The sequence below is a fragment of the Musa acuminata genome, chromosome BXJ2-8 (assembly GCF_036884655.1).
Source record: "Musa acuminata AAA Group cultivar baxijiao chromosome BXJ2-8, Cavendish_Baxijiao_AAA, whole genome shotgun sequence".
Lineage (NCBI taxonomy): Eukaryota > Viridiplantae > Streptophyta > Magnoliopsida > Zingiberales > Musaceae > Musa > Musa acuminata.
Window position 1 is genome coordinate 23601885 of NC_088345.1, and position 11450 is coordinate 23613334.

The 11450-nt window shown below is 37.8% G+C and overlaps 1 protein-coding gene across 1 annotated transcript; it reads left to right on the plus strand.

Annotated features, from left to right (window-relative positions):
- Positions 1–10288: 10288 nt before the first annotated feature.
- LOC103994880 (probable calcium-binding protein CML18) lies at positions 10289–11129 on the plus strand. The gene has a single exon (XM_009415332.3). It carries the CDS (start codon positions 10364–10366, stop codon positions 10895–10897), a length of 534 nt encoding a protein of 177 aa, XP_009413607.2. The 5' UTR covers positions 10289–10363; the 3' UTR covers positions 10898–11129.
- Positions 11130–11450: the final 321 nt, after the last annotated feature.

The window sequence follows — 11450 nt, forward strand, 5'->3', positions numbered from 1 at the left end:
GTTCATGAAGAGCAGGAAGACATCCTTCCAAAGAACAGGAAGGATATGGCACTCAAAACTTCTGAATGCCACTTGAGAGAAAACTCAAGTGATGAGGACTGTGATGATGACTTGGCACTTCTAACAAGAAAGTTTAAAAAGTTCTTTAAAAGAAACAAGTTTAAGAATGATGCAAAAAATAAACTTGAACCCAAGAAGGACCAAGTAATCTGCTATGAATGCAAAAAGTCAGGACACTACAAGAGTGATTGTCCCCAAGTCAAAAGGAGAACATCAAAGAAGAAGGCGCTTCAAGCAACATGGGATGACTCGAGCGCATCCGAAGAAGAGGAGTCCAACACCGAGCAAGTTGCTCATTACGCCTTAATGGCCATCGAAGATGAGGTAACAAATTCAATAGATGCAGATTTATCATTCGATGAATTATTAAATGCTTTCCATGAATTGTTTGATGAGTGTAAGACTATCAGTAGTAAATACAAATTGCTAAAAAAGGAGCATGATAATCTTATTTGTAATTTCGATAAGTTAAATGCTGAACATCATGATAGTTTAAGCCCATGCATAAAATGCCATGATCTAGAAATTCTCCAAAAAGAAAACTTGCTACTTAAGGATACCTTGAAGAAATTCGAGGTTGGTAGCAAGTCATTGAACATGATCCTTACAAACAAGGGTCATGTTCCCAAAATAAGTGGAATTGGATTCGTGAGAAGTCCTCACCAAAATCCAACCACCTTCATAAAAGGCTCCATCTTACATATTCGACATCAAGACAAATGTAACTTCTGTTGTAAATTTGGACACAAGACACATTGTTGTCCATTCAAGAAAATAAGTCCAAACAAATTGATTTGGGTTCCTAAAGGAACCATGACAAATTCTATGCAACATGATAAGAAATGTAGATCTATTTGTGAGGCACCCAAAAGCAAATGGTTACCTAAAAACCATCCCTTCCTATAAAAACATTAAACTTTTAGGCTAGAGCAAGAAATAATATTCTGCTCCTTGATTCTCGATAGTCATAAACCAAGAGTCAAAAAGGAACTCACAACGCTTAAATAACAAGTGGAAGTTATGAAATCACAAATACGATTTGGATACAACCTTATTAGAAACATATGATTCCCAAATTCACATATCCCCTTGATCTTCGAACCCTTCAACTCTATCATCTACGAATTAATTCTTGTATCATGAAGAAACTAAATATGTCATGATCTTAAAAGGGATACCAAACAAACTATCAACATACGTACGACATACGCACGTTAAAAGATCTATCTTGATCATACAAGAGCTTCTTCCTTAAATAAAAACTCATACGAAATCACGTAAGAAACATTAATTGCTCTGAAATGAAAAACTCTCCTCAAGGCAAAGGCTCCCTGATCAAATCACATTAGGTGCTCACTGGCTGCAGGCGGTGGCACCTCTCCAGCTGGCGGTGGCACCTCCAGCTACCACGGGTTGCCAGCGATTGCATCACTCCAGCCAAAGGTGCAATCGCCCGCAACTCTGCCTTTTTAAACCCACGCTAGGGCCGGCGGTGGAATCAACCCCAACTCACTCCCATTTCCTCCTCTACTCTTCCAAGTCTCCTCCATTCTCATTTCACTCTCTCTAAGCTTTCCAAATACCTCCCATTTCGGAGCAAAACTTCAAGAATCCTTCCTTCTCTTGAAGATTTCACAAAGGTACTCTCTAAGAAGCTCTTAAATTCTGTTTTGTTCTTCATTTACTCTTGCTCATCATCATCCCTCTAAACAGCAGTAGTTATGGGATCTAGAAGATCCTCAAGGGACAAGGGAAAGAGGAGATTAGTAGAAGAGTTTGACTTCACCCTTTTCGATTCAAAAAACCATGCTGAAAAATTTCCCTCTTTCGAACTTAGAAGTATCAATAAGGGAAAATACGTAGATCTAAATGAACTAAGAGACTTAGAGACTATCCAATGGTTTGCAAACCTAGATCTACTTCCAATCTTGCATATTAACAAACCCATCTATCCTAAGCTAGTTAGATTATTTTACAATAACATACAAATAGATGATGAAGAAAGGATGTCCACCTATCTTTTAGGACAACACATCTCAATCACTGATAGGTTCATTTGTGATATGATAGGCATTCCCATGAAAAGCATAGGACTTTACTTTAGAAGATCATGGGATGATGAAAGTATTGGAATATCCTATGTTGAAGCCTTATGAACAATCTTTGCCAATCCTAACATAGCATTGATTCCTAAAAGTTGTGAACATCTACTGCCTTTGAACACTAAGATACTTTATCATATCATGACTAGTATAATTCTTCCTAAACAATACCATCATGATGAAATAAGTCAATTAGAATTAGGAACTATGTACTTAATCATGAAGGGACATGACATCTGTCTTGGTTATCTTATCCAACAAAACATGTTAGAATTATCTAAGAAAGATATGATGCTCCCATATGGTGGTATAATCACAAGAATAATGAAAGCTTACGACATTCTAATACCACCAGAAGAAGAAGTAATGAAAGTAGATAGATTCAGCATAATAAACAAAAATCTACTTCACCGACTAAGATGTTACTATAGAAACGGTAATTGGGTTAGAATCCCTAGAAGGACTGATCACCCTCAACCTGAACCAGAACCGGAAACACCAGTATTTAGGGGTACCCAATCTTCTCCGACCCTTCCCTTTGAGGAAACACATCCAGTTGAGCAAACTCATACATCCATCGAAGAAATTGGGATTCGAATGGATCAATTCGAACAGAGACAAGAATGGATTGAACAACGACAAGATCAAATCCTATCTGAGCTGCAGCAAATTCATAGTCAATTTGACTCCTTGTTTAGGCACTTTAATTTTCCACCTCATCAATGAACTTGTTGAACACCTGTTGTTGTTGTAAACTTCTGATATGTTGGCTGTAAACATCTATCGTGGTAAACATATATCTTGCGACTTGTGGTAAAAGTTATCTCAGATTTTTATGGTATCATTACTGTTTGGTATGTGATGTGTCCAAATTAAGAATGTTGTGCTTTGAAACTAAAAGTTTTGAAAACCTTGTGCTTTGATTTCATTCGAAGAGAATTAGGAATGTTGATGTGTCCGAATAGATAAATTTGTTAAAATTATTTTTCGGACTATATTGAATGATCAAATCACTTGATTGTCATGTTTCTATGATTATATGTGAAAATCTGCAACAAAATCTTGTCTGAATTTATTCGAATGCTATAAAACAGATTTTCTCGTACACTTTCATGAAAAATAAGTTTCTGAAATAGATTTGATGAAGTGATTCATGTGTATGTATTCCATCCTGCAAAATCTTTACATAGACAATGGATTATAACAAAAAGGGGAAGACGTATTTAAAGCAATCTATGTAAAATTCCTCTATTAGCTTGCTATTATTATTTTCCTAGTATCATAATTATTGTACTTTTTGTTGATGACAAAGGGGGAGATATATGAATTGATAAACACTGCCATGATTAGAAATACTATGAGTGATGCTATAAACACTGTTATGATTATGCCATCTTTGCATCACCAAGAGATATATGAGAGATGCTATAAACACTGCTATGATTATGCCATCCTTGCATCACCAAGAGATATATGAACATGTGCTAAAGTTTGCATTATGCCCTGAGTTGATATCTTATCATGTGAAGAAAATACAAAACTTGCTAGAATATTTCAAATGTGTGCATCATGTAATAGTGCCTCACAGCTTTATATGATAATGTTCAGACTACATGATGAATAGTTACAAACACAATCATACAAACTTGATGATGTATGTCAAGCCTTGACATCATCTTTGAAGAGATACATCATGATGAGTATCATGATGGGAGTATTGATAAGTTTAACTGATATAACTTATCAATACGTCACTTGAATTCTTAGGTCTTGAATTCAAGGTTGACTTATCTCAACTATGGCATATAGACAGGGAGAGTTAAGGATAACTCCATTATCAATTGATTGTCATCATCAAAATGGGGGAGATTGTTGAATCTCAGATTTTGATGATGAAGTCAATTGTCATTTGTTGTCTAATCTATGTGTTGAGATAAGTGTGCAGGATTAACTACGATAAAAGTTAGACAAGCAGCAGGAGTTGCGCCGGAGTCAAGTTCATGATCACGTTGGGAGTTCGAGAGTTCGACGGAAGTTCGGACGGTCGTCGGAGGTTCTGCGAGAACAGATCCGAGAAGTCCAGAAGCTTGCCAAGCGAAGCTCGTCGGAACTCGCCAAGTGGATCGTCGCAAAGTCCAGGAGTTTGTCGGAAGTCCGCAGGAGCATCACCGAGGGTTCATCGGATGATCGACGGAAGTTCGCCGGAAACTCGCCGGAAGAAGCGATTGACGCACCGAAGCAAAGCTGTAGAAATTGTCTTAGATCTAATCATAGTTAGCATATTGATTAAGCTGGAAAATGGGAGGTGATCCCATTAGCTTAATCTTGGGGCAATTGGGCCCCTGAAAGACTGAAATTGGACCGAATGGAGCTAACCATTCGGACCCTGATTGCATCAGGAGGTGCAACCGCCTAGGCCAGGAGGTGGCACCGCCTGGGCTAAGTCTCCCAGCGAGACTGGGCGGTGCAACCGCCCCAGCCAGGAGGTGGCACCGCCTGAGCTCAGTCTTCGAGCTAGACTGGGCGGTGCAACCTCCCTGACAGAGAGGTGGCACCGCCTCGGTCTTCGAGCTTTGGCAGAGAGGTGCAACCGCCTCAATCAAGAAGTGGCACCGCTTGGGGCTTAGTCTCCGAGCCAGACTCAGGCGGTGCAACCGCCCCTGACACAGAGGTGCAACCGCCTGGGCTCAGTCTTCGAGCTCTGCCAGGCGATGCAACCTCTCCAGTCAGGAGGTGCAACCGCCTGATCCCGGAATTCTTGAGCTCCAAATTTGAATTGAGTTGGGGCCTATAAATACCCCACCCATTCAGCACTGAAAAGATACAGACCTACACCAAATTCTTGATCTTTTCTGTGATTCTAAGAGCTCAAATTTGTGTAAAGTCCTAAAGTTCTCCTCTTTCTGTTCTTTAAGTCTTGAGTTGTAAAGAGAGGAGAGAAAGGTCCTGTAAGGGTTGTCTCCTGAGCCCATCAAAAGGAGTGAATCTGTAAAAGGACAGTTGGCCTTCGCCTATTGAAGGAAGGCCTCTAGTTGATGTCGATGACCTCGTCGGTGGAGGAAGCCAAAAGTGAAGTAGGTCAAGACTGACCGAACCACTCTAAATCTCTGGTTTGCGTTTATTTTGAGCACTTTATCATTACTGCAAACCTCCTACATAGCTACTGCTCTCTGCGCCTTTACGAACAAGTTTCTAAGTGCTGATCTTTCCGAATCTGCATTCAGACGTAAATCGGTGTTTTCATACATTACAGTTTACGTTTACGTTTTGATTCTGCAAAACTGTCTTCTGCGCTTTTACGAACAAGTTTCTAAGTGCCGATCTTTCCGAATCTGTATTCAGACGTAAATCGGTGTTTTTATACATTACAGTTTACGTTTACGTTTTGATTCTGCAAAACTGTATTCAGATCCCTTTAAAACTGCGTTTAGATGTAAACTATGCAAACTGAGTTTTAGACGTAAACTACTTTTAAACGCAAAACTACGTTTAGACGTAAAACTGCGTTTAGACGCAAATTACGTTTAGACGTAAAACTACGTTTAGACGTAAAACTGTGTTTAGACGTAAAACTGCGTTTAGACGCAAACTGCACTGCGCTTAGACGCAATCTGATCTTAGACGCAAACTACGCTTAGACGCAAACTGCGCTTAGACGCAATCTGCATTTAGACGCAAACTACATTTAGACGCAAACTGTGTATACTGCGCTTAGACGCAAACTGTGTTTAGACGTAAACTGCACTTAATCATAAGTATTCTTAGAATCGGCTTTTGCATCAAAATAGTTTTATCAAACAAACGCAGCTTTCGTTTTTAATCGCTGAAAGATTTCCGCTGCACTAATTCACCCCCCCCCCCTCTTAGTGCTCTCGATCCTAACAGGTGATGCCTCTTTTATATTAGAAATCAATATACATCAAGATAGATCTCGGGGTATTATAGGATTATCACAAATGAGCTATATTGATAAGGTACTCAAAAGGTTTAGCATGCAGGATTACAAACCAAGAGACACTCTTGTCGTAAAGTGAGACAAGTTCAGACTCAATCAGTGCCCTAAAGAAAATTTTGGAACTCAAGAAATGTAAAAAATTCCCTATGCATCAACTATAGGGAGTCTAATGTATGTACAGGTTTGTACGTGCCCTGATATAGCATATATTGTTAGAGTGTTAGGTAGATACTTAAGTAATTCTGGAATGAATTATTGGAAGGCAACTAAAAGAGTCATAAGATATTTAAAGAGGACAAAAGATCATATGCTTACATATAGGAAATCAAACCATTTAAAGATTATTGGATATTTTGATTCCAATTTTGCTGGATGCCAAGATAGTAGGAAATTCACTTCGGGCTACATTTATATGTTGGCTGGTGGGACGATTTCTCGACGTAGTGTCAAGCAATCTCTTATTACTTCTTCCACCCAATAGGATTTGTAATATGTTTTGAGGCATTCAATCATGAAATTTAGTTGAGGAATTTTGTCACATGGCTACAAATAGTACAAGGGGTTGAAAGACCACTAAAGATATACTATGTCAATAAATTAGCTATATTATACTCCAACAACAATAGGAGCTTGACTAAGTGAAAGCACATTAACATCAAGTTTCTAGTTATCAAATAAAGGGTACAAAGTAGATAAATTTCCATAGAACACTTAGGGATAAACTTTATGTTAGCATATCCTCTCACAAAAGGTGTACCACCGAAGGTCTTTCATGAGCAAACTGCTTATATAGGTGTATTAGAATTTAAAAAAAACTTCAGTTTAGTGAGAGTTTGTCATATGTTTGTTATATATTCTATACCAGATTCTATATTTGTATAGATATTTTCTTATCAGAAATAAAGCTATAGTTTATTATACTTTGTATATTATAACTATTAAAGTTATTAATGATCTCATAAAGATAGAGTTGATAAGTTGAAAATTGATATGTACATATCATATTCATATAATTTTCATGCTACACATTTCATGATTGATCTATGTCATTTGGTTATGTTAATATTAGTGATCATGGGTGGGTTTAGCGAAAACCACTATGGTCCTATACTAATGATAATGATAACAGTTTAATAATGATAACAGTTTTGAGCTCATAAAGTATAACACATTTATAATGATACATATGTGATTGCTAGAACTTTTAGGGTCACACATATATAATTAAATATATTAAGCTATTATTTTGATTAGTAAAAATTAAAGTGATCTATAAAGTTATTTGGCTAAGGGGCATAATTATCATGAAAATTAATTATGTGGATACTATTAGTAATTTTTTATAATTGGATGATGAGATAAGTTAGAAATATTAAATATCCTAAGGCATAACTATAAATATATTTATGAATATAAAAATAATTATGTTCCCCGGTTACACTATCAAATTTAGATTTATGTTCACCGTCAAACAAAAATCAAAATCGAAAGATTCATAAGGATACTCTCTGATTATAAGATTAATTCACTAATTGATTTAAAAAAAACACTTCGATAGATTCATTAGGTATGCTTCTGTGTTAATATGTTTTGTAATTATTATAGAATTTTATGTATATTATTATAAATTTAATAAGTTTTATAAAAATATTTAAAAATTTGATTTTCAATTTATAAAATATATTTAATCCATATTTATTGTGTTAAATTACCAATACGACGAAGTTGAAGGGTCTCGGACTCGAGGGAGAAGGGGCCGAAGGTGTTGCTGCGCCTCTCCGCGTCATCGATCGGGTTCGGAATCCGTTCTACTAAAGCTTTGGGTTTCTTCCTGAACGTGGTGAGAGGGGAGGTGGTGTCGTGTAGTTGTTTAGCTTCGAATCTCCATAATGAGAGTGGGTAGGTGGCATCATCTGAATGGCTCGGGCAGGTGACCGGTAATGCAAGTCTTCAATTCAGGCATTTGTGACCCACGAGGCTTCATGTGATCCTGATCGAGCCAGACACCGAAGTTTTGGGCTTTTATGCGGTCCTTGAAGAATGTATACAATTAGATATTTCATGTTTGTCAGTTGACAGTGTCCAAAGGTCTGTCTGTACTCGGTAAATTCAAATCAAAGTTTGTCTCCCAACTATTTCTGAAGTTTCCTTCTCAAAGTAAGTTTTTCTAAAGAAAATAAAATTATTTATTCAATAAGGACCGACGAGTATATCCAGAAAATGATAAAGAGTCCTCCTAAATTCTTACCTCATTGGCAAGGTAGTAAACAGAAAAGCTTACTTGTCTACTAATATAAATCCAACCTAAGACGTTGACCTCCCTTACTAGCTAGTAACAAGATATTGCTGTAGAGATAGGGTAGGGACAAATGGTGCAACCTTGTGCGGTTGAAGATTTGAACCAACTCAAGGGCATCGATGTTAACAAGGAGAGGAGGTTCAATATCTTGGGTTTGGTGTGGTCCATTCCACACAATCCAATACTCAGTTTGTAGGGGACTATAAATAAGCCCAACGATTGTTTCTCCCAAATAACGCCATTAATATCGTAGTCGATGTTTACCAAACCAAGTAGGGTTAGTGGAAGAACCATCACGGTAAGCTGAAACTACACATTTTGTGGGGAAAATAGGGATGAAGAAGGGGTTGGAGGTTGGGGATTACACGCTTGAGAAGAGGGACAAGAGCTTAAACTAAAGAGTGATAGCCGGGAAGAGCATGGTTTGTGGGAAAGTAAGGTGGGGAGTCCTTATCATTAGTGAGATCCACATGCATATTTTGAGGGGGTTGAGGGTGGGAAGTCCTTATGATTAGTAAGATCAACATGCTTGAGGGGAGGGTGGGGAGTCCTTATGATTAATTAGTGAGTTCAATATGTTTGTAAAGGGACAATAGCTTAAGCCGAAGAGTGATGGTTAGGAAGAGCGGTTGCAATATTTATACTCCAATTTCTATTCTTCGAAAACAACCAAGTGAGGAGACAACAATGGTAACGATGCTGAGATGAATAGTCGGATTTAGTTGAGATACCTCTTTAAGCCAAAATTTGTCGATCGCTAATGAAGTTCACCTACAAGATTGAATTTAACTTGCAAAAATTTGTGGAGAGTAGAATCATTACTTACCTAAGTCAGATTGATTCAAATTCTAAAATTCCATTTGACTCGATGAGTCTCATGACCAAACACTAATTCAAAAAAATATATGGAGTATATAAAATCTTTCCCATGCTAAATATAACAATGTAGATGATAGGAAGGAAGAAAGTCTAGGAACAAAATCGATCAATATAAAAGGACTATGAGTCCCATGCTTACAAGTGAGGATTTTCTATCAGAAATAATATTAAGATTTATTTAAGGATGGAAAGTATGCCTACAAACGTAGAGCAAGGTTAATATCCCTCCCTCATTCACAGACATCGACATTTTTAGGGACAGAAACCTACTTTAACTGATAAGGTTAGGAAAAGGAGAATCACCCCAAGAGAAGGGGCAGTTCAAACTAAGTTAAATACTCTGTACTATTAGATAGATTGCTTGAATTATCTAATATGATTTAATAGGAAATAATCGAGAATTTATGATAATTAATCCTACTCGAATCCTCGTAGTAACAACAATTAAATCTGTCTAAATTTTTTTTTTTTCTAAAACAAAAAAAAAAATGCTTCAACTTTTGGTCCCCAACCAAAAAGTAGGTCACAACATCATGAAGAAAATAATAGAACACTTTTAGTCTCTATCATGAAGAAAATATGTTGCCACACAATATATAAAAAAAATCAGAATTTAGGGATATTTTAATATATTTTTAAGGGAAACAAAATAAATAAGAATTTTGATTTCCTTGGAAAGATCAAATCAACGTAAGAAGTTTGGATGGATGGATGGATCGATGGATGGATGGCTTTCCTATTTGGTTTGATTAAGAAACCAATGAATAATAATATATTCAATCGTAGTTTAAATAAATAGCAATCACAATAATAAAGATGGTTAAATTTCTCGCATACTGAAAAAAAAAAACACACACACACACCTCGTTTTATAGATTTAGATTTTGTATTTTCTATATTAAAAAATGAAATAAGAAATAAATACGTTCTCAAATATATAACGACGTTAATGTCGTCTCACCTTTGGCGATAAATGTGATGCTGATATCTCACGTTCCCTCTTATAAAGGAAAAACCGAATCCTTTGGTCGCTGCTTCACACACTTACATTAATCCTCCCCCGTTTCAATGGCGAAATCACAGATCTCGTCGTCGTCTTCCACGCCCTCGCGCTCGTCTTCCGTCGGGTTGCACCGGATGGACGAGCTCGAAAAGGTCTTCGCCCGCTTCGATGCCGACGGCGATGGCAGAATCTCCGCCTCCGAGCTCGCCGCCGTCCTCCGAGCCCTCGGATCCGACCCCTCTCCTGATGAGATCCGCGACATGATCGCCGAGATGGACGCCGACCGCGATGGCTTCGTTGATCTCCAGGAGTTCGCCGCCTTCCACCGCTGCGGCGTTGGCCGCGGTGGCGCGGAGGCGGAGCTTAAGGACGCGTTCCGGATGTATGATCTCGACAGCGACGGGCTGATCTCGGTGGACGAGCTCCTCCGGGTCATGAGGAGCCTGGGGGAGAAGTGCACCCTGGAGGACTGTGCGCGGATGATCAGGTCGGTCGACTCGGACGGCGACGGCAGCGTCAGCTTCGAGGAGTTCAAAACTATGATGACCGGCGGTTGTGGTGGTCTCGGTAGCAGCGGGAGGAAGCCGGCCGCAGCATAAGAACGTGTCGTTGAGATTAAATTGGTAAAAGTGTGCTGATAATATGTCAACAAAGTTTTCCAAAAAGGTATTAGGATTTTGTCTTCTCAAAGCTTATTATCAGTCAAAATTGACTAATCGCTAAAATCAAAAGGGAATGCTTTTTATTTTCACGAAGAAAGAAAGTTTGATAGATGATCTGTTTTTGTTAATGTGCACTTCAAGTGTTTGATAAATTGAAGTTTCTTTAATCTGTTTTTATTTATTTTTTTATTTTTTCCCCCTTTCTTCCAAATCGAGGTTTAATATTGACGTGAATGCAGATGATATTTTCCATCGGTTGCTGTATGCTAGCTAGGTAGCTAGCATATGGTATTATTATTCTTAGTTCTGCATCTGTCTTTTCTTATGTATAATTTTACTTCACATTTCAAAAGTACCCTTGAAAATGCAAAAGAAGTCCAAAGTGCAATCTTGGTGTGAAATTTTAGAGGCCTTTTAGCAGTCTGATCTTTTTTTTTTTTCTTTTGCTTTTATCTCTATATTTCAAGAAAACTGCAGTTAAGCTGAAAGT

Bases quoted from the DNA above. Each gene is read 5' to 3' on its own strand.
- LOC103994880 (XM_009415332.3), top strand. From the start codon at position 10,364: ATGGCGAAATCACAGATCTCGTCGTCGTCTTCCACGCCCTCGCGCTCG.